The sequence below is a fragment of the Carassius auratus genome, chromosome 4 (genome assembly GCF_003368295.1).
Source record: "Carassius auratus strain Wakin chromosome 4, ASM336829v1, whole genome shotgun sequence".
Taxonomy (NCBI): domain Eukaryota; kingdom Metazoa; phylum Chordata; class Actinopteri; order Cypriniformes; family Cyprinidae; genus Carassius; species Carassius auratus.
This window is the reverse complement of record NC_039246.1, coordinates 1,419,240-1,442,913: the sequence shown is the minus strand read 5'-3', so window position 1 is coordinate 1,442,913 and position 23,674 is coordinate 1,419,240. Positions and strand designations below refer to the sequence as shown.

Below are 23,674 nucleotides of genomic sequence, written 5' to 3'. Positions count from 1 at the left end.
CTAAATAGACGCTCAGGACAGTTGACAGAACGCTGCTGCGTGTCGACACGAAAGCGTATCATTTTCACATGTTATTAAGCCTTGCCACTTGCCATACTTGTCAAATGTCACAACATAAAGTGAACTGTGACATATTATACCCAAAAATGTTTCATAAAGTTTACTACTAGTGAAATTGATTAAGAAAACGGATATATTTGGGACCAAACTTTATTCAGACACTTTGACCTTACACACTTTTCACACCATAGACTGAACAAAATTAATCATTGCTTGATAATTGGTCAAAGTATTGACAGTTTTATCTGAAGTTTTGTTTGATTGTAATCCATTACATCTTTATATCAAAGTTATGATATTATCAAGATTAATTTGTTCTGACAGTTTAGCATTTAAACTTTAGATTTGAGAAATGTTGAAGGTGTCTGAATAAATTTTGGTTTGACTGTACATTTAATTTTTACACTGCTATTTTACATTTAATTATTCAATTTCTGTACCTGGACACTTACAAACTTGAAAAAACGTAAACACTGTGTAAAAAGCACAAACAAATAAACAGAACGAATATACAAAATAAACACTTTCAAACAGGGCCCATTGGTACAACATGCACCAGGATCCCGCAAACCCACAGGAATAACACTGTCCATTATCGACACCCATAGGTAGGGAGGGACTACACACACACACACACACACACACACACACACACACACTACAAGCCCAAACAATCGTACATCATGTGCTATAATAAGTCGCAGTAAGCTAAACGCATCACACATAGCAAGGGCTTTTTAAATAAAATAATATAATAAAATAAAATAAAACTGAATAAAAAAAAGATAAAGCAAGCTAGTTTTAGACATATTTTTGCTTTTTTTAATTGTTTAATAAATGAATAGAAAACAGACAGAATATAAAAAGATTAGAAAGATAGGTAGTTTTTTTTTCATATCAGATAACTGCTTTTGAAATGACTGGGCTGTACTGGCTTCTCTTAAAAAAAATTGGAAAATAACACCCACTTCAGTTTCAGCTTAAAATTTAAGAAAGCCCTTTTATTTTTATATATATATAAATGCAAGTTAAGAAAATAGCTGAAGTCACTTCTGCATCCTGTCTTAATTTTATCTGCACAAGCATCTGTTATTTCCACAAACGACAATGACATCCAAATATAAAACCAGTGCCAATTGTTCATAGAACCCTAAATATGATTAATATGAATAAATATGACATTTCATTCCTGACATTTTCACTGTGTTAATATAAGCAGCTTGAGTATAAATGAAAACAAATTAAAGGCATTTTCTTACAGTTTTTCTTTGATACATTTTACCAGTAAGTGCATTTTTCAAAACAGATTGCACCTACAAACACCACCACAAAATGGATTACTTTGCAGAAGCCTGTGTTGCATAAAATCCTTAGTTTATCTCTCAAAAATATGTAATAAAAAAATATATAGGCCTATTTATCATAAATAAGAATGAAAAGTCCTTGTGTTCTTGTTGTTGGTTAACCAAGATGTCAAAATGTTTAGCCATGTTCAGATTTGGCTGCACTTTTCATGATAATTGAAAATGCACAGCATTCACTTTTTCTATTTGGTACACATAAATTAAAAATTTACATATTATGTATTTGGGCTATGGATTGCAAGAGACTGGACAGGAGACTTTTTTTTCAGACGTTAAGGGATACTTCATCCCAAAATGAAAAATTGTGTCATTACTCTCTAACCACCATGTTGTTCCAAACCTGTTAAAGCTTGGTTTGTCTTCGGAACACAATTTAAGATATTCTGGGTGAAAACCTGGAGGCCTGTTATGGAATTACATTTGTTTCAATAATAATGAACGAAACTTTATAAAACTGAATGTAAATTTTTCAGAAACTATCAAAAATATGCCATTAAAAAAGAAGAAAAACACAATGAAAACTAAAAAAATTAACTCAGTCGCACAAATTTTACAGGCTCTTCAAATATGCTTCATTCTTTGTTGATGTTTTTCAAAGATTCATTTTCGCTAATCGTGGATTCTGAATGCATTGCCACAGATTTCGCTTACGTTTCTCAGTTTATCGTTTGGTGTTTTGACACAAACCTCTCGTGGGGGCGGGGTTAACAGTGATCTACTCTGATTGGATAGTGAGCTTTTGATGGACAGGTGCTCTCTGACCGGGAAGTACAGACGTCACCCAGTGTTGGGTATATTGGAAAGCTCTCGTGATTGTGATTTGTATTACTAGATATGTAAATAATATTTGACCTTCGATTGTCTCAGTCTGTAAAGATGAGCTCTTGTCCTTCAAGGCAGCTTGAAGAAAAACTTGTATCAATGTTATTGGTTACTCCAGTAACACAAACTTACTTCAAGCTGCCTTGAAGGACAAGCGGAGGAGGAAGATGATGCAGCTCCGTGTCTCTGTCTCCTGGAAAGCTCATCTTTATTGAGACAAACAAAGGTCAAATATTATCAAATATTATATACCTTGAGAGCTTTTTTTTTTCTTTTTCTATTTTTATTAATGCAGAGAACAAAAACATACAAAAGGTATAAACATACATATGGAGGTAGAGCTTTTTCACATTTGGCTCCCAAACTCTGGAATAGCCTTCCTGATAATGTTCGGGGTTCAGACACACTTTCTCTGTTTAAATCTAGATTAAAATCACATCTCTTTCGCCAAGCATTCGAATAATGTATCTCTTAAATTGTGAGTGTAGTTGCATCTGATCAAATGTGCATTCTTATTCTTTAGCTTAAGTTAAACTTATTAATTTTACTTTGTTGGATCAGCAGCTATGCTAATGATGTCTCTATTTGTTTCTATGTTTTGCCATGGGATTTACATCCAAAAAAAAAAAAAAAAAATCACAAACCAATAGAATTATCATCAAACTTTTATTAACACTTACAGTTACATAACAAAAACTAAAATATTTTTTAACAAAAAATAAATAGTATTATTCTTCAAGTTTTCTTCCATTTAATAAAATAGTTTAACATTTGTGGGGGGAAAAAACAATCCACAATTATTTAAATAACTGCACACAAATATCACAAAATGGCAGTGGGCCTCTATTCTGTTGCTGCATGTAAACAATTATTTATTTGCATTTTAAATTTCTGTGAAAAACAACAGTGCAAAAACAGCAATAGAACCAAACTCAAACTGTATAGAACATTTAAGCCTATGTAGTCTTAGGAAACACAGTTGTGCAGTGCTATGCAAATTTTAATGTAACTATATAAACAGAAAATTTGACTGCTGTTTATTTAAGTAAATGTGTCAGGTTTTTCTTTAAGAACAGAAGTTGCTCAGCTTTTTGACAAGAAAGACGGTTCATCTTCTCCTTAAGAACATGAGATGCTGCACTGAATAGTCTCTCACTATCTGTGCTGCTGCTTGGGGCAGATAAATACCTGCGTGCAATCTGTGCGAGCAATGGAAAGCGGTCTTTGTTTGCGCGCCAGTAGTCCAGAGGATTGTCGCTTCTGGCAATGGGTTGTTCAGCTAGATACATGTCTATTTGTTGTGCGGCTGCGCTTGTTTCACCACCGCTACGAATTGGGGTGCTTTCCTGTTAAATTTCGTCAAACATCTCAGAAAGTGAGGGAGTGTACGCCTCCTCACTTGTACGTGACCGTTTCTCGAGCACCGTTTGCGGTGCGCTCCCCATCGAGTCTCTTCCTTCACCAGATGTTTCAATCTCCGTCAGCTCTCTTCGTCGAAATAATGTTTCTTTAAAGTGCGGGTCTAGTATAGTTACAATACAGTATAGAGGGTTGGACTCGGTGTCTCGAAAGCGCTTGTTAACAGCCTCCAAAAGAGTCTTTTTAGATGTTTTTACACCGTGATCTGTTTCCACCTCTTTTCCCAGCAGAAGCTTCAGTGCTGCTATCAAAAGAATAACCTCTGCAGCCGAGGCTTTAGCCGAGCTTATTTCCTTGGTCATCTGTTCGAAGGGGTATTGTCTATTATATTCTAATATGTGCGCCACTGAGTGGCGTCTGTACTTCCCGGTCAGAGAGCACCTGTCCATCAAAAGCTCACTGTCCAATCAGAGTAGATCACTGTTAACCCCGCCCCCACGAGAGGTTTGTGTCAAAACACCAAACGAAAAACTGCGAAACGTAAGCAAAATCGGTGGCAATGCATTCAGAATCCACGATTAGCGAAAACGAATCTTTGAAAAACATTAACAAAGAATGAAACATATTTGAAGAGGCTGTTAAATTTGTGCGACTGACTGCATTTTTTTCGTTTTCATTGTTTTTCTTCTTTTGTAATGGCATATTTTTGATAGTTTCTGAAAAAGTTACGTTCAGTTTTATAAAGTTTTGTTCATTATTATTGAAACAAATGTAATTCCATAGCCTGTGACTGTTCCATAGACTGCCAAATAACTTACACTGTCAAGGTCCAGGAAAGTATGTAAGACATTGTCAGAATAGTCCATCTGCCATCAGTGATTCAACCGTAACGTTATGAAGCGACAAGAATACTTTTCATACACAAAGAAAACAAAAATAACGACTTTATTCAACAATTCCTTTGCTCTGAGTCTCTCCAAATCAGCATAGCGCCATTTTGCCAATTCTGAGCAGTACACAGATGGTGGCAGACCAATGATGGCAGATGGACTATTCTGAAGATGTCTTGCATATTTCCATGGACCTTGACACTATTATTTATTTGGCTGTCTCAAGCCTCCCTGTTTTCATCCAAAAGATCATAAATTGTTTTTCGAAGACAAACTAAGCTTTTACAAGTTTGTAACAACATTGGGGTAAGTGATGAATGACAAAAAAAAAAAAAAATTTTTTTTTGTGATGGAGTAACCCTTTAAAGGCACCCATAGATGTCACTATTTGAACTTTCAAATGCTGGCCTTTTTTGTTACTTTTTGCAAAACAAGTGCATCAACGTACAAAATGTGAAAGCCAAACATGGGCCATAATTTCTTTTTAAAACAAAGTATAAAATTGTGAAATGCTGCAAACTTACATAGTTTTTCCCCTTTGCATCAATCTTCTAACAGATGAAGTAGTGAAACTGCAGAAAAACGGGTGTGCCTCACTCCCTTGCAAAATATTCCTTAACAGTTGATTAAAGTTGTGCAAAAAACATTGTGTGATTAGTTCGACAAAAGTTTATTGTCACTGGGTGGATAACTTCACCTAAAGAAAGTTATTTGTACCATTACGGTTTGGAAGGTTATTGTTTGAACCCTCTATCAGAGAAGTTAATGCAAGTTAAACAGAGCAAATCCTCATCAGAAGCTTTTGGCAGCATGGAAATATTTGTTATATGCATATTTTATTTCATATTTGTTGTATGCATTTTCTTCTGTGTATCCCACAGCATTTTAGATAGGTATTTCAACACTAGGTAAAAATGTGTAGTACACAAAAAGGAAATGAACATTTTTATTTATACAGTACATTTATTTTTGTAGTAATGTGTTACATGTAAACATTCTGTTGTTTTCATTCATTCATACATATCTTTCTAATGCTTATACACAAACAACTGTGTGTCAGGTTTACATGTAATACAAATGTACTTTACAAATATAAATGTATTTATACAGCACTTCTGTAGCTGCTATAGATTAGGGTTGCAATCTCTCTCTCTCTCTCTCTCTCTCTATATATATATAAATATATACATAAAAACTCATTTGAGCACTAAGCCAAAGTGATTGAGAAAAACTGAAAAAAGAGAATACGTAGATTTTTATACTTATTTAGCCTAGGCCTGCACAAAAAATCTTTGTCTATTTGTGCAGTTATTAGTGGGTTATTAGTGTTAATTCTAAATTTATAATGAAAGAAACACACAAATATCTATAAACTGACATTTTTGTTGAATAAAAAAAAAATCCTGGTGGATTACTGTGGTAATGGTAATTTAAGTTTTATTTAAAAGAGAAAGCATTTCAGCTCAAAACCAGTTTTACAGACACTCAATATCAGAATAAAATAGGTGAATTAGTTAAATCTGGACACTTGGACACTGTGATTGTCACTTCAGCACTTCAGATAAAGAAATTAGAAGCATGATAACAGCTAGAATAACATTGTGTTAAAGAGCCAGTAAGATGAAAATTTTAAGCTTCCTATCACTGTTTATAAGTCCTGTACAATAGGTTTAAATCCATCCAAGGTTAAAAAACATTTTCATTTTGTCAAATTATCATTTTAAAATTACCTCAATTCTCAGAGATCCCCAAACGGTTCGCGCGAAGCTGTTCAAAAGATTCAGTTTCCTTACACCCCACCTTTCGGTAGCATACTGTGTTCTGATTGGTCAACTAACATAGTAAGGTTTGATTGGTTGTTCCACACACACCTCCACGGTAAACTATGCGTTAGCATCTGTTTGGGGTGAATTATGTCTTATTCCTCTCATCGCGAAGCAAACAGTAAAATAAAAAACTTGAACAGTCTCGCTGCTTTTTCTTCTGTGTGGGTGTGTTAAAGCCGCGCGCTTCAGTTTGAATCTGAATAACGCGTTCAGCGCGGGGGTGTGGTCACATTAGATATAATGAAGGGAGACGAGAAAAACAGACATTGCGTTGTTTTCATATGGATTACTTTATCACAGAATATCTGTTTTCGGTTGTTTAGTTTTAAAGTAGACATGTCAAGCTTTCTATAGATATCTCTCTCATGTCTCTTCGTTGAGTATTCACGGAGTTACACTTCATTTTAATGACGTGTTTGTACATGACGATCAGCGCAGACAGGCTGCAGACAGCACACATACTGATAAGACGCTCGAGAGAAAACAGACACATAACTTCATAATCATACTTCGCGTTGTGATTCTGAGATGCTCGTTGGTCTAAATAAAGTTGGTAATGAACCATCTTTTATGGCCAAACGCTTTGAAAATCCCGCTGTACTCACCGAAATTAGAAAAGCAGTCATCAGTGAAATGTTGTGAACACAACAAAAGGGATTTGTTTTACTGCTCTGGTATTGTGGTGAAAATGAATTTTAGCCATTGGTTCTTCTGATCTTCATTCTTTGGCAGTGAAAATAAAACAAACTTGCCTTTACAATTAAAAACACACTGTCTCCTCGACATGATGCTATCACACCAAACAGAGCGTCTGTGTGTGTGTGGGGGGGGGGGCAGGTCAGAGATCAGTTTCTCCCAGGACGGTAGGCGGAGATTATTATGCAAAGTGTTCCTAGTGACGTACATAGAGATGGGAAAAATATTTGAAATCTATAACGACTCGTTTCAGCGATTCAGAGTCGACTCCTTACTTTAGAAGCCAATAACTTTATAAATAGTGTACTTTTTGGTTTAATTACTTTGCACATTGTTTACACTGATGGACAGCTACATCATACACTGTAATACAGGTAATTTTTGATTTCCCATCTGTGTGGCTCTTTTACATACAGCTGCTTCTGATGAAGAACATAAGAAATGTTATTGTCTGAGATTACCCATAATGCAGTCCATGTGTAACAGAGTGCTGTGAGATTTATTACTGCAGTAAGAAACCAACACAGCAAAACCACAAAAATTAATTACAACTGTATTATTAAAATAGCTTAAAAGATGATATAAAAACAACTAAAAATAGCTCAAGCATTATTAAACATCAGGAAGATGAAGGAAGCAATGCTACTTCTCACAAATCCCTCTTTTCTTATCTGCGCATGAGGCATCGTTCCAGTTTTTCAGGACATCAGAGGAAGGGATCAGTTCAACACAGTCTTCATTTCCACCAGCATTATTTGGCTCGCCCCCAGCCCAAAACCTGAATAACGCACAGATTCAGTTCCTGAACAAGTATTTACTAAGTCATGCAATTATACAAAGAAAGATCACACTTTATTTGAAGGATCAATTCTCGCTATTAACAAACCAATAACTACGACATTTGCCTCAAACTCCTAATTTGCTGCTAATTAATTGTTAGCAAGGTAGTTGTTTAGAAACTGGGTCACAGGGAGCACATGGGGAGAAAACACACAAAACAAGTCCATAAGCATGACAATGGTCACGAAGCCCTGCTGAGAACGCCAGCATATGCTGGTCAAGTATGTTTTGATGCTGGGATGCTGGTCCATTGCCAGCACATGACCAGCATAAACCAGCATCCCAGCTTCAAAACATACTTAACCAGCACATGCTGTTTTTTAAACCAGGAGAATATGTGCTTTATTAGTACTAATAAGCAGCCGATAAGTTAAAAATAAGTATGCTAATAAGCAACTAGTAAACAAAGACAGGTTTAAAACAAATGCATACGCTGCACAGTGGTTTTCTTTGAGCGTTTTAAAACTTACCCTTGTTTCGGTGATGACTCATCCACCCATTTCATTTTCCCCTCGTTTTCTATGTCAGACAAACCAATCCACACAACGTCCTTGACGAATGAAGAAATGAACTTCTGTGTATGAAACAAGACATGAGCGAGAATCTCAGTGTTTGTGATCTTCAATACATTTCTATAACTTCAATAACGTTCTTTATCTGGGATTGTTTAACTGATATAGAACGAAGTTGCTAGTATTTGCTCCTAAACCCACCTGCTTGTCAATATTTTTGATAGTGACCAGATCAGCGCCACGATCCCTGCAGTACTTCCTGCTGTCAGACCAGTTCATTGCTTCACTGGACAAGAACAAACCTGAACCTGAAAAATCTGAAACACAGCAGTACACTTTTTAAAATGGAAATGAAAAGAATACCAGCTGTTTCCATACTAAATACAATACTATTGTATTTTATTTATACTGTATAGAAAACTGCAACTACATACTAATCCTGTGCTACAAACCTTTCTTAAAACACTTGCTTAGCTCAGTCTCTAACTCCAGATTCTTCTGACTCAAAGAGTCAAAACTTGTCTGTAACTGGCTTTTTTCAGAAGAGATATCATTGACTTTTTTCTCCAATTCCTGATTCTTCTGCTTGAAAGAGTCCAAATTTTTCTGCAACTGGCTTTTCTCAGAGGTAAGATTATTGACTCTTCTCTCCGACTCCTGATTCTTCTGACTCAAGGATTCAAAACTTCTTTGTAACTGGCTGCATTCAGACGTTAGATTGTTGACTTGAATTTCCAGCCCCAGTTTCGTCTGATTCAAAGAGTCAAAACTTCCCTTCAACTGGCTTTTTTCAGAAGAGAGCTGATCGACTCTTTTCTCCAACTCCTGATTCTTTTGCTTGAAAGAGTCCACATTTTTCTGTAACTGGCTTTTCTTAGAAGAGAGATCATTGACTCTTTTCTCCGACTCCTGATTCTTCTGACTCAATGATTCAAAACCTCTTTGTAACTGGCTGCATTCAGAAGTAAGATTATTGAATCTTTTCTCCGACTCCTGATTCTTCTGACTCAAAGATTCAAAACTTCTTTGTAACTGACTCTTTTCCGAAGTGAGATTTTTGACGGTTGTTTCAAGCTCCAGTTTTGTCTGATTCAAAGAGTCATATTTTCTCTGTAACTGACTTTTTTCAGAAGTAAGATTGTTGTCTCTTTTCTCCAACTCCTGATTCTTCTGACTCAAAGATTCAAAACTTCTTTGTAACTGATTGTTTTTTTCCTCCAATTCCTGATTCTTCTGATTGAAAGATTCCATATTTTTTTGTAACTGGATTTCCTCAGAAGTAAGATTATTGAATCTTTTCTCTGACTCCCGATTCTTCTGACTCAAGGATTCAAAACTTCTTTGTAACTGGCTGTATTCAGAAGTGAGATTGTTGAACGTTTTTTCAAGCTCCAATTTCGTCTGATTCAAATAATCATATTTTCTCTCTAACTGGCTTTTTTCAGAAAAGAGCTGATCGACTGTTTTCTCCAACTCCTGATTCTTCTGCTTGAAAAAGTCCAAATTCCTCAGTAACTGGCTTATTTCAAAAGTGGGATCGTTGACTCTTTTCTTCTGGTTCTTCTCACTCAGAGAGCTGATGGTGTGCTGTAGCTGGTCTTTCTCAGTTTGACATCTTGCATTGGACTGTAACATCTGTGTAACTTCTATATCTTTATCTGCCATGAGTTTGATATGCAGTACTACAATGGCAGCTAAAAGAAATATACATATGAAGCCCAAGCATGCTACAATCAAAACCACTCCTGCAAAACACAAAAGCAAAATCTTAAATAGGAAGGTTATTTTTTTAATTTAAACTATATGAACTTTTAAAGTGTGTCCATAAATGCAAAAATCAAAAAATATACAATAGTTGAAAACAAAAACTGAAAATGACTAAACTAAATATATTCAGTAAAAACTGAAATTTTACCTGCCAAATCTCACCAATAAAATATTCAAACAACAGTTCAAATATTTCACATCTTTTGATTAATAATAAAAGTTTGCTTACTGCGGTTTTGGGCTCCCTCTTTGGTGTTCTGGTCTTTATCATCTAAAATATCTTTATCTCTGTCCAGTTCCTTCTCACTAGAGCTGCTATTGGTCTTTTGTTCACCATCTTGTTCTAGGTCCATGACTACTACTGTCTCTTCCTTTGAGATTAGTTTTTGTTCAAATGAACAGCGATTTGATGTGTTCAAATTCTAAATTCTCTCTCAAAAGACAGTTGCTATTCTAATGCTATTCTAATGCTTTTCCTTTTTTTTTTCAAACTGCCGAACTTGGAGGAAATTACATCACACAACATCAGGTTGCTCTGAATTATTATCAAGTGCATCTGAATTCAAAAGGAAATCTGCTGAAACATGTATGTCACAACACTGCCCTAAGGAAGGCTCAGCGTATGCTTGTAAAAGGAGTAACAGGACAATTACTTTCAGAAACAGTGCACAATGTTATCATTTTTTACATAAAATAAAAGTTTTAACCACCACATTAGGCTATCATGGTTCTTCTGTATTGTGATACTTAACTGCACATTTCACAGCAGTAGATTAAGGCTGATTTTGGCTTAATTTATGTAGCCAAAGCGCAGATCCTGAGGTCAAAAGGATTTTCTCAGGTTGGCACCAATAGCCTTTTGGTTAGTCTGCCCACATACTGTATGTGATTGTGATTTCAGCAAGTGCAACATGTTCCTGAATCAACATCCTGGTTGATCCTGGAACAACATTCCAATCAACCAATCAGAATTGAGGCATACGTTTACAGGAAATGTCAATTTTAGCTTTACAACCAGAGCTAGGTTCTTCAATGCCCTTGTTATTCAACTTATCAATTCCCCTCTGATTTTAGGGATAAATTAGGGGTAGGGTTAGGTTTACTGTCATGATTCTGCCTTCATGTCCTGACTTTTATCTAGTCTTGAGGCAGGATCTTGGCAGACCCGTGTTTTGTGTACAAGCACATGACCTTGTCTTTGGGCCATGCGCTTGTGTTGTCTCGTCCCCTTGCCCCGCCCCCTTGTTATCCTAGTTTTGTGTGATTGCCAGAGATGTATAAAGTACTAGAGACCCATACTTGAGTAAAAGTACAAGTGCTCTATCAAAAAAGTGACTTGAGTAGAAGTAGAAGTGCTCTTTAAGCACCACACTTAAGTAGAAGTACTAAAGTATTCAACATTTTTTGTACTTAAGAATTGCAAGTAGTCTATTTTAAAATTTACTACTCAAGTACTGAAAGTAAAAGTAGAAGTATTGTGTTATGTAGCTAATAAAGAAAGTAGTCAAAAGTTTGAACATATTGTTTTTACTATTTCAAATGATTAACCTAAAGGACAATCACAATTCCTTTGACTGTAACTTCTTGCAAACAAAAGAACGGTTACTAGGGTTAGTTAGCCCAATTTGCAAAATGATGTCATTAATAACTTACCCTCATGTTGTTTCAAACCCCTAAGACATCAGAGGGTCATTTAGAATTTTTTGAAGCCTTGAAAATACATTTTGGTCCAAAAATAGCAAAAACTACGACTTTATTCAGCATTGTCTTCTCTTCCGTGTCTGTTGTAAGACAGTTAAAAACAAAGCAGTTTGTGATATCTGGTTCGCGAACGAATCATTCGATGTAACCGGATCTTTTTGAAACAGTCCACCAAATCGAACTGAATCGTTTTAAACAGTTCGCGTCTCCAATACGCATTAATCCACAGATGAATTAAGATGTTAACTTGTTTAATGTGTCTGACACTCCCTCTGAGTTAAAACAAACCAATATCCCGGAGTAATTCATTGACTCAAACAGTACACTGACTGAACTGATGTGAAGAGAGAACTGAAGATGAACACCGAGCCGAGCCAGATAATGACTCGTTCACGAGTCAAGAACTGTTTCTGTCAGACGCGTCTGATTCGTGAACCGAGGAGCTGATGATACTGCGCATGTGTGATTTAGCGTGAAGCAAACCGACACACAGAGCGTCTGGAACCGAACTGATTCTTTTGGTGATTGATTCTGAACTGATTCTGTGTTAATGTTATGAGCCCATGTGCAGTCAACGCCAATGACGCCATTGCATCGAGCGCAAAAGAACCGGTGAACTGTTTTCTTCAACTGGTTTATTGAATCGAACTGTCAGAAAGAACTAACGTTACTGGTCATCCGAAAACCGATGCAACCGGTTCTTGACTCGTGAACGAGTCATTATCTGGCTCGGCTCGGTGTTCATCTCTCTCTTCACAGCAGTTCAGTCAGCACGCGCAGTCTCGCTTGATTCGCTCAATGATGTGCCAGCTTCATCAAACCTGCCATCTACAGTTCTGGCAGTGGTTTGTAATGGAATGATTCGTAACATTATTATAATTGTAACGAGTAACGATGCAGCACATAAAAAAAATATCGGAGTAAAAGTATTAAACTCAGCGAAAATATGTACCGAAGTAAAAGTGGAATTAGGAGAAAAAAATAATACTCTAGTAAAGTACAGATACTGCCTTTTAGTACTTAAGTACAGTAGTGAAGTAGTTCTACTTCGTTACTATACATCTCTGGTGATTGCCTTATCTGTTCCACCTGTTGTGTCTTAATTAGTTCTCCTATTTAGATCCCCTAGTGTGCTCTGTCTTTTGTTGGTTCATTGAGATTGTTTCCACATTGTGATATGTGTCTCTACATGTTCCTGTGAAATATTGTTACTCTGTGTCGCTCTTGGAAGTCCAATCATCAGCAGCGAGTGGAGCCTCTTAGGCGCTGCTGGTGGTCATCCCCGACCGACATGAAGAGGGTTGCCCTCCCATACTCGTCAGAAGGCGAGTGGATCCTGCGGAATTTTGCCCAGCTGTGGGAGAGGTTTTCCCAGGAGGAGCCGCAAGTTTCCCCCACGAGGTCCCCACCTTCGGCCAAGCTGCCAGTGATCCCAGAGGGTCGTATCCTGGCCGTGGCCGCTCTGGGGGATCAGGCACATCCCCCACCAAGTCCTTAGGTGCCTCCCACACCCATCAGTCTCCCCAAGAAGCGAGGGAGACTGTTTTCGTGGGAGTCTGCCCTGCCTGAGACCGAACTCCCCCAACCAGTCTCAGACCCAGCTGTGACCTCTGCACCGCGGCCAAGGAGGAAGAGGAGGAAGAAGGGGTCTTCAGGTCCTGCGTCTCTGTCTCCTCCTGAGTCGGCGAGGCATCCCGAGCCAGCAGCGGTGAGCGCCGGCGTCCCCGAGCCAGCAGCAGTGACCCTTGACCCCGAACCGGCGACTAAGAGAACTGTTTCCAAGTCCTCAGTCGTGAGGGCGGAGGAGAGAGCCGCAGCCGACTCTGCAGCAGAAGCATTGTTACAGTCTGTCTCGGCTCGTAAGGAGATGCCTGTTGTTATTGCTGCCAGGGCTCTGTCTGATTATTTGTCTTGTCTTGTTCAGATCCTTGAAGTCCCTACCAGTCCTGTCTTGTCCCCAGACCCTGTCCCCAGAGATCCCGAGCCAGCCGCAGTTAGCGCGGTTCCAGACCCAGTTTCTGTCTCCACTGATGTTGTCATGTGTCCAGTTGATGTTGTCCAGAGTCCAGAAGATGTTGCCCCGTGCCCTGTGATTTCTCCTGTCATGTCATCTGTCCTCTGCCCCCTCCCACCCACCCTGGACTCCCCCCCCCTTGAACTTTGTTGTCCCGCTTCCTCCCCTTCCCTGTTTGTATTTTTTGATTTGTCACCCTAACCCTGTCGTAGTATATTCATGTTTGCCTTTGTTGTTATTTGTCGTGTCTTGTTGGCTTTTGTCTCTGTCTCAGTCAGTCATGTCCCGTGTTTGATGTTCCCTTGAGGAGCGTCTGGAAGCCGCTCCTTAACCCCTTTGCGTGCAAACATCGCTGACGGCCCCAGTTTATTATTGTTTCACTTTCACAGCACATTAAACATCACTGTCTTACTTCATCTGGACAAACTGTGCATCAATGGAAAGTTTAAAGACTCAAGCTTCGATATTTGACCAATATTTTGATAAAACATTGTTGCAGTGACAGATATTTAGTGATTTATGTCAGGAGTGCAAAATAATAAATCCGTATTATGCCACATTTTGAATAGAAATTCACAACTCACTCATATTCAGTCACGTCAAGAGCGGTTTATTTGTGTTCACATAGACTCAATGAACAGCGTCAATAAGGATTTACAGACCAAAGATGCATATCTGCGGAGATATATGGATATATTTACTGATGTTTACTTCATATTTCTTCAGACAGAATCGTCATTTCTATTCATTTTCCACGGATTTACGCGATCAGATGATAAACAGCCTCTCCCAGTGATCTGTGTGTGTGTGCGCAGTGCCGGCAGCTCGTGCGGTGTGTGACTCAGACTCTGATTGGGTCTTTCAAACGTCAATCTTAGAGTTTCATATCTGGACACCGCCCCATCGTGTCACATGCTTCCTGCACACTTCCTGGTAGTTATATGGCCAAAACAACACTGAAACACCTCTGTACACACGAAATAACCGAATAATAAACCCGCGATTACGATAGTAAAGCTTGGTATGAGAATTTCTTGAGATCTGGGGCGTTTTTATAAAAAAATCGAAAATGTACATCGGAAATGCTAACTTGTGCAGCGATGAAAAAGGCTACAAATAACATATTTTTACAACAGTAAACGACCAAATTCCACCCCTGATCGCTAAAGGAAGTTATTATAAACACTCGATCGGGGTTTAAAGTGAGTTTTGAGTAAAAGTGTACTAATAATTTCATAAATTGTCAGATGTAGCTTGATGCTAACGTTAGCACCAATGCTACTAATAGCAGGTGCTTTTCTTCTTCATAATGCTTTTTTGTCTCAATAATTCACGTAAGGTCGTAAGAAAATGTTTTGTTGTATTTTTATAGTAAGACTTTTGATAAATAAGGGCTAAATGCAAAGAGAGACTGAAATGAGATCGCTGCTTTGTTGCTTTGTAAAGCCTGAAAAACCACAATCAAGGCTAATAAAGGTGGAATAAAAACAAAAGAATAATGATAAAAGAATAATGCGGATAATGTGTCATGCTTGGCGGAGGTGTGAAAGAACCGTTTGGTGAGAACAATACAATCATGAAACGGACAGTTTTCAACAGTGAAACATACACAAAGAGCACAGGAAAGTTTACATGTGAGATCTTACAGAGATGACAAGTGCCATAAATCAATCTGATTAGCCTTCTCTAAAAACACATGACATGGCCTTAGAAAATATTTCATAAAATTCACAGTTTTACAGATTCGATTATGAAATTTTTTATGAAGTCTTGGAAGACTTGTGGCCTTAGCTACACTGTGTTTTCAAACTCATTTCCTACATCAACATTTTTTTAAATACATTTAAAACATATGTTTTTAATATTTTTATTTTTGTTTTTATGTTTGAGCTTATATATCTCTATTATCATAACAGTCTGAGTGATTCTGATTCCTGAACAGTAAACTTTAAAGTGTCAGCTTTGTGAACAAAGGTTGATTATGTATCTAGTCAGAAAGAATCATGAGCAGAAACCTTTTTATTTTGGGTATGTAATTTCGGTCTCCATGCCAAAAAAGGGGGGTTACTAGTAAGGGGTTAAGGGAGGGGTTCTGTCATGATTCTGCCTTCATGTCCTGACTTTTCTCTAGTCTTGAGGCAGGATCTTGACAGACCCGTGTTTTGTGTACAAGCACATGGCCTTGTCTTTGGGCCATGTGCTTGTGTTGTCTCATCCCCTTGCCCCGCCCCCTTTCTATCCTAGTTTTGTCGTGATTGCCTTATCTGTTCCACCTGTTGTGTCTTAATTGGTTCTCCTATTTAGATCCCCTAGTGTGCTCTGTCTTTTGTCGGTTCATTGTGATTGTTTCCACATTGTGATATGTGTCTCTACATGTTCCTGTGAAATATTGTTACTCTGTGTCGCTCTTGGAAGAAGATGTTGTGAGACCTGTAATTGTTTATTTGTAGTTAGTGTTCTTGTGTTTCGAGTCTTTATTTATCGTGTCTACCCAGTCTTGTTAAGTAATTTAGTATCTGCCCTAGTCATTGTTTTCCCCCTCGTGGGTTTTGTTTTCCCCTTTTGTGTAAATAAATCCTGTGTTCAGTACATCTTATCTGCACTTGAGTTCCTCCTTACCCCTCCACATGACATTTACACTAAGTAGACATCGAAAACGCCTCTTTTACCGCCGCCGCGCCGTTTATAAAGTGCATTTGCAGCCTTTGACCGCTGAGTGGCACTTTAACCACAAGTTATCAAACAAGCGCATCAAAGCACATTTTCGCAAATCGATGTCAGTTTTCCCTCACTGATGTGTTACATTTCACTGCTTCAGTCACGGAAAATGAAAGAAAAACACTATAGTTTAAATCTTTAATATTCACAGATGAAAGTTTGGTATTTATGAAGTTAAGTGCATTTCTTAGAACAAATTCAAGCAGGATAAATGTCAAGACTGTGCCTGAGTCTGTGCTTATATTTTCTAAGCTAGATGGTATTAAACCATATTTTAGATTTGACACATTTAAAAGGTGTGCAGTATTATTTATATTATATTAATTATGCGTTACATTATTTTAAAGAAATTGTGGTTTACTTAGCATCTGAGCATTAAAAGTGGTAGCCTATTTTAGGGAGGTAGGCTACATGGATTAATATGCAAAATGTCAATATTTTAAAATATTATGCCTATATTTTAATTTATAATTTAAATATAAATATATTTTTTCCTTTAATAAAACAACATGCATTTTTGTTATTTGTTACCTGTCCTTTATTTTGACATAACCTATTGAGAAAAAAACATTTATCCGTAAACTGATTAAGAAATTGTTGCATATTTAAATGTGAAGCACTGTATGATTTGGTTCCCCTTATTTAGGCCTAATTTGCCTAAAACAAGAAACAAATAAAATTAAACCGCCACAATTAAATTTTTGAAACTTTAAAGAATTAATAAAACGTCCTCACGATTAAACTCAACTTCTCTCATTATAATCAACAACATTCACACGATGAAAAAAAAAAAAAAGCTTTAGTAATTGACAACTTAAGTGATTTTAAAGGCAACCTTCTTTACTTGCTTTTGAAAAAAAAAATCTGATTTATGATTTAAACCAATTTTTAAATCAATATTCAAATGACAAAGAAATTTTGCAAAACAAGTTTTAATATAGTTCTTTATCATTCATTTAGCAGTTAAATTTATAAATGCAACAAGATGATTTTTAAATAGAGTAAATAGAGCAGAAACTTTCTGTGTGTCTACACCGGACGCCAGAGTTGTCATCTGTGTCCCACAGCGAAAAGTGTGTCTAAACTTGATGACATCACACTATAGTGTCAAATCATCTGAACACAGTGTCAGAAAATTTCATCATGAACAGAACGAGCATCAGTCCAGTGTATCCATCACTGGGTTCTGCTGTCTTTTGTTGGATCATGCCACTTGTGTTTGGTGTAGACCTGGCTTGTTTTTTAATGGGTTATGTTACAGCCCTGCTTTTTAATGTTTTTATTAAATATCTGTATTGACTGCATGGTCATATTATCGAATTATTTACTGCCATGCGACCTACAAAAGTAAAGCTTGGCGAGTCGATGAACGAGCATTGCTGCAGGTTGATTTTTGGCGGATGTGCTGTGCTTGTGTTCCCACGGTCGTCTACATTTCGTCAGGTTAAACATCTCTCTCACTCGGCAGCAGAGTCTGTGAGCAGCAACAACTTCCCCTCGGTGCGCACTGATACCAGAAACACGCTCCGCCTTCACTCTGTGAATAAAGTATTTCAGTATGTTTGAAATGTTATGTTCATAACATAGCATATAAAATAATAATAATAATTAAAAAAATAACAGGAGAGTTTCAAAGTGGCTTAAGCTTTTCCCTATATCACATGCCAAACTAATAACATTGTAAGCATTACATCTTTAATTGCTGCTTTCTGCTGTGAAAATTTTGTATGTGATGAAAATAACATCTTTGTCGAGCATAACATCTTTGTCGAGCATAACTTTGTCAGTTATTTTATCTAAACAGATCGATTAACTTCAAGATTTCAAAATCAGATAGCATGCTGATAATGTAGCACCAGGGGCGGAGCGGGGGGGTGGCTAATTGGGCTTAAGCCCCGAATGTTTTGTCAAAAGCCCCGAATCTTTTAGGTTTTTAAAAATAATTTCAACTTTGTTTAATTTCCTCTCAGTCTTTCTGACTGGAGCGGCAAAAAATGAAACAAAAGCACATACCGTGCGTGGTGGCGGACGGTAATGCATCGCGCATCACTCAGCTTGTTTGCCAACTGCCAATAAAAACTAACGAAGAAGAATATAAATCTTCTTCGTCGTTGTCATCAGGGGCTGGCGGGCTATTGTTACTATAGTTACTACTATTGTTACTGGCGGGCTACTGTTTTTCACCGGCTAACCGGCTGAAGTTATGGACATAACAAAGTTTTTTATACGGAACACTAACAATAAACCTCACCGGCCAGAGAGAGATTCAGAAGCAGGTTACAGTGTTACAGGTTTGTGAATCCGTGACTGTATTGCTGGCTACCTAGAGAGTTAACGTTAGGTGTTATTAAGATAAATTAGCCTAGTTGCTAATAGAGATGGGTGGATGATTTGTCAGATGATTTGTCGGATAATTTGGGGGGCGGGGGCGGGGTTCACTCGTAAAACCGAAACACGTAAAACCGAAACTATCTCAGGGCATGTTTTACAGCTAATCTCGGCACATTAGTGGGATAAGAAGAGACTAATTGAGAAATATAGCGATAAAGAAGATTAGAAAGACATGAGAAAGTATATTTCCTCCTCCTGATGACTACAATTTCTAGTACAGATGCATCAATATCGTGGAAAAGTTATTTTCCCCCCATACTTTAATTTAAAAAGTAAAGCTTTAATATATTCTACATTCATTACATAAAAAGTAAAATATTTCAAGCCTTTTATTGTTTTAATCTTGATGATAAATCAAAATGATAAATCATGGAAATCAAAACTCCAGTACACCTATCTCAAAATGTATTAGAATTTTAGAACAAATATTTTTTTTATACAAGATCTCTGATCTGACAAGATTTCTAATCAGCTAATCAACTCAAAACACCTGCAAAGGTTTTCTGCAAATTTAATCTGTCATTCTTGTTCTGGTGGTGCAGCACAATGACCTTTTCCACAATATTAAAATTTATTGAGATGTGCCTGTAATAATATAATAAATGTATTAGTATTTACATAATTAAATGAATTGTTATGGTGAAAAGTAATAATGAATAAAGCAGCAGAGTATTGCTAATTAAATTAATAAGCTTTTTGGACTGTGCATCATTATTTTACTGTAACATATTACACAATATCATCTATATTTAATGCAGAAATTCTGAACAAAAAGTATACATATTTAATAATAAGACACATGTTTTTGGAACTTTTATTGCACACATGAGACTTAAATTATTATCAGCGAGTTATGGTGGCGTTTTGGGCTAAAAGGGCTGTTATAAGTTTTACACGCCACTAGATGTTTGCCGAGTTTGAAGCCACCCAAGCTTCCAGTCTTTTTTGGCACTTAGAAAAAAAAAGCCCCAAAGCTTCATAATGCTTCATTCGCCCATCACTATTCGCTAGCTAATGTTTTCTGATTTTACTGTGTTTGAGGGACTATTTTGTCACACAGAGGAGTCAGCTAGGGAAGAGGAAGGACAGGCAGCACAGCAAGGGACAGCAGGTGGATTAACTGCAGTTAGTGATCTAGGGACTCCGGAAAGTGGCCCAAAGCAGGTTCATCTCCCACAGTACCCCCTCAGCCAGTTTGGAGCTCAACAAAGAGCATTTAACAAGGCATGGTTTGAGCAATTTAAATGGCTGGAGCACTCTGTAACCAGAAACTGCACATTTTGTTTTTCATGTCGCCTATACGGAAGGCAAAACATTCGCGCTAATAAAGATGCACTCAGTTGCTCTGGGTTTTCAAATTGGAAGAGGGCTTTGGAATCCTTCCGGGAGCATGAAAGAAGTGCCCTCCACATTTCCACCATGACATGCTGGCAAAGTTTGAAAAGCACAAAAACTCATGGGGATGTAATTGAGCAGCTGAAAACTGCTAGTGCAGCAGAAATCTCAGAGAGGCGTCAGTACCTTCACCGTATTGTGGCAGCAACCACCTTTTTAGGAAAACAAGGCATCCCATTCCGGGGGCATGATGAGCAGGAATCTAGCCAGAATCAAGGCAACTTTATTGAATGTATGAAGCTCCTTAAACAATTTGACCCATTTCTACAAAAATATACTCCCCCTTCTCATACCACTTACCTCTCTCAATTTTCCCAAAATGAAATGATAACCAGCATTTCACAAGAAATCACAGAAAGCATCATCAAGGAAATGAAGATTGCAAAGATGTACTCTGTGATGGCAGACGAGGCCAGAGACAGATACACAGAGCAGCTTGCAGTCTGTGTGCGTTTTGTTACGCAAAAGGGTGTAGTGCGAGAGTGTTTTCTTGGGCTTCCGAAGTTACAGGGCTTTGATGCAAAGTCCATTGCAGATGAGATAGAGGCAATGTTACAGTCGCACAACTTGGGTGACCTACTGTGTGTTGCACAAGCCTATGATGGGGCATCTGTCATGAGTGGAGCAGTGGGGGGTGTCCAAGCCCGCTTTAGAGAGCGACACCCTGAAGCAGTTTATGTGCACTGCTATGCACACGAACTCAACCTTGTTCTGTGCTACACATGCAAAGCTATACCTGAAGCTACTGCATTCTTTGAACTGCTGGAGAATGTGTACACATTTTTCAGCAACTCACTTGTGAACCACAACAAGTTCATAGAAATCCAGAAACAACTTGGATTAAGGCCATCTGAACTTGTGCAGCTCTCCACAACAAGATGGGCGTGCCAGGTGAGGTCTGTCAATGCTGTCTTGAACAACCTTTCTGCCATTTTAGCATATCTCCGCAACATGAACACATCCATGGCCCTAGGGATCTGGTCAAAGCTCTGCAAGACAAAGACACTCTACATGCTTGTGATGTTTTCCAAACTCCTCGGCATAACTGAAGGTCTACACCGGTACCTGCAGGGGGAAAGTTTGGACTTGGGCAAAGCAGTTCAGTACAAGACGGCAGTCCTTCAAACTTTGACAGAGCTCAGCACAGACTCTGGTGGTGAAGATGTGTTCAGGAGGGCCATGGCCTTATGTGAGGCAAATGACATCCAGCTCCCTGTTTGTCCCAGGCAAAAACAAAAAAGATATGATGGTTTTGTGGTGGAGTCAGCCTGTGGGTCAACCTCCAATCTGACCACCTCAGATGAATTGAGACAACAGCTTTTTTATCCATGCCTGGACCATGCCAGGTAGAGGAACTCACCCATCGGTTTTCAGGACTGGGAGAAGCACTTATGTCAGGTATTCATGCTTGCAACCCAACCACAGAGACCTTTCTCTCTGAAGAAGCCCTCAAAAGCCTTGCCTCCCATTACAAGATTCAGTTGAAGCCAGAAGAACTCCTAGTGGCTAAAAGTTTCATCAATAGAAGGATGGAGAAAGAGACAGTCCCTGACACCTCCACTGTGTTCCAACTGCTTGATGAAGACATGTTTCCCACCCTGAAGGCTCTCTTCCAAGTTGCCCTGAAGATTCCAGTAAGCAGCTGCAGCTGTGAACGCTCCTTCAGTGCCTTGCGCCGTCTTCATACATGGTTAAGGAACACCATGGGTCAAGACAGGCTCAACGACCTGGCCATCATGTCAATTGAAAAGGACAATTTGAATGACATCAACCCTGACAGCGTTATTGACAAATTCGCTCAATTAAAGCCACGTCGATACAGCCTTGTGTTGTCGCAACAGAAATAGAAGACGACAAAAAATGCTTGATCAAGACAACAATAGGAGAGCAAAGATTTAAAGGGTTTGCGAGAGAAAGAATGGAGGCACGGCAGTTGGAAAGGAATGCAAATAAGAAATAGAAGAAAGTGTGTAGGAGGAAAAGAATGGAGAGTGAAAAAGTAGCAAAAGAATGGAGATACTTAATATGCTAGTTACTAAATAAGTTAGATATACAGAATTTCTGAATGGTTAATAGCTTTTTACATGTATATATTTAATATAAGTTCGGAGAAAGGAGATAAGTCTGAAAATGAGCAAGGAGGAAAAATAATTGAGTGAAGAGGCGAGGACACGAATACACGTGGAGCAGGAGAAGCTGGAGGACGAGGAGGAGAGATGATGAGGGGAGTGAGAAAGAAGTGAAAAGCAGAAGTTAAGAGAAGTTAGTCAAACAAATAAAGTTCCGTAACACAGTAATATATGGTCATGTTGTTTATCATACTGTGCTATTTCCCAAAGAAATATCATATCATTTTAGTAAATGTTATTCTGTTGGCCTGATATTCGATTCAGAGTATTGAAGAGCACATTTACTTGGCACTGCAGCATTTGCTGTTTGCTAGTAGAGCAGCCTAAATTATTATGGCATGGATTCTGATGTAGCAAATTTGTCAGCTAAGCACAAACTAAACAGAACTGAACTCTTAAGATTAGTAATGATGTTTACACCAAATTCCAATATTTCCTATGTAGGCTTATAGGCTAACTAAAAAATAGTCAGATAATGGTTGCCTCTTTTTAGTTGCCATGGGTGAAAATGAGTCACCCTTAACATTTTTGGTGTTTTGGATTCACTATAGCTGGAGAACAATTAAATACAAAATAGGTTGTAGGCTCTAGTCTACTGGGTGATTTTTTTTCCCCAGATAGTGTATTGATTTTTAGGCATTCTATTATCTCAAACAGCATCCAAAATAGTGCATTTAGCTGACGTATGGGGGGAAAAAATCTCCACGGGGGAGTTTGCCCCTGGACCCCCCTAGGTTTGGGCTAAGCCCCGAATGTTTACATTGTCTGCCTCCGCCCCTGTGTAGCACTGTAAGATTACATTTGTTTGAACGCATTATTGCGAAAGCGATTGAGTGTGAATTTAAATCATGCTTTAACCCGAAAATAATCAGTAAAAGAAACGGACAAACTCTTAACATCCCGCTCGACTCTTGCAGTCAACCTTCTGATCAAGCTAAATATGTTGGCTATTGGCATGAATTTTACTCGTGATAAGAAGCTCATATTCAAGTGTTTGTGCAAAAATTATTAATGTGCATTAATGACAGGGAGGTGCCGTCTCATCACTTTAATGTTTACATGATAATGAATGTATAATTTTTAATTAACATAATATCGTGGTGTCTGACATAGATTAAAAATATATCTACAGAAAGCTTGAAATGTTTTTAAACGAAAAGGAATAGTGTAATGTGTGAATGTTGCATTTC

The 23,674-nt window shown here is 38.0% G+C and overlaps 1 protein-coding gene across 1 annotated transcript; it reads right to left on the bottom strand.

The window, feature by feature from the left end:
• Window positions 1–7,353: 7,353 nt before the first annotated feature.
• Window positions 7,354–10,645, bottom strand: LOC113066098 (CD209 antigen-like). Its single transcript, XM_026237737.1, has 5 exons — window positions 10,366–10,645; window positions 8,822–10,114; window positions 8,571–8,686; window positions 8,328–8,431; window positions 7,354–7,795 (listed from the first exon to the last, which is right to left on the bottom strand). Exons 1-5 carry the CDS (start codon window positions 10,487–10,489, stop codon window positions 7,660–7,662), a joined length of 1,773 nt encoding a protein of 590 aa, XP_026093522.1. The 5' UTR covers window positions 10,490–10,645; the 3' UTR covers window positions 7,354–7,659.
• Between the last annotated feature and the right edge of the window lie 13,029 nt (window positions 10,646–23,674).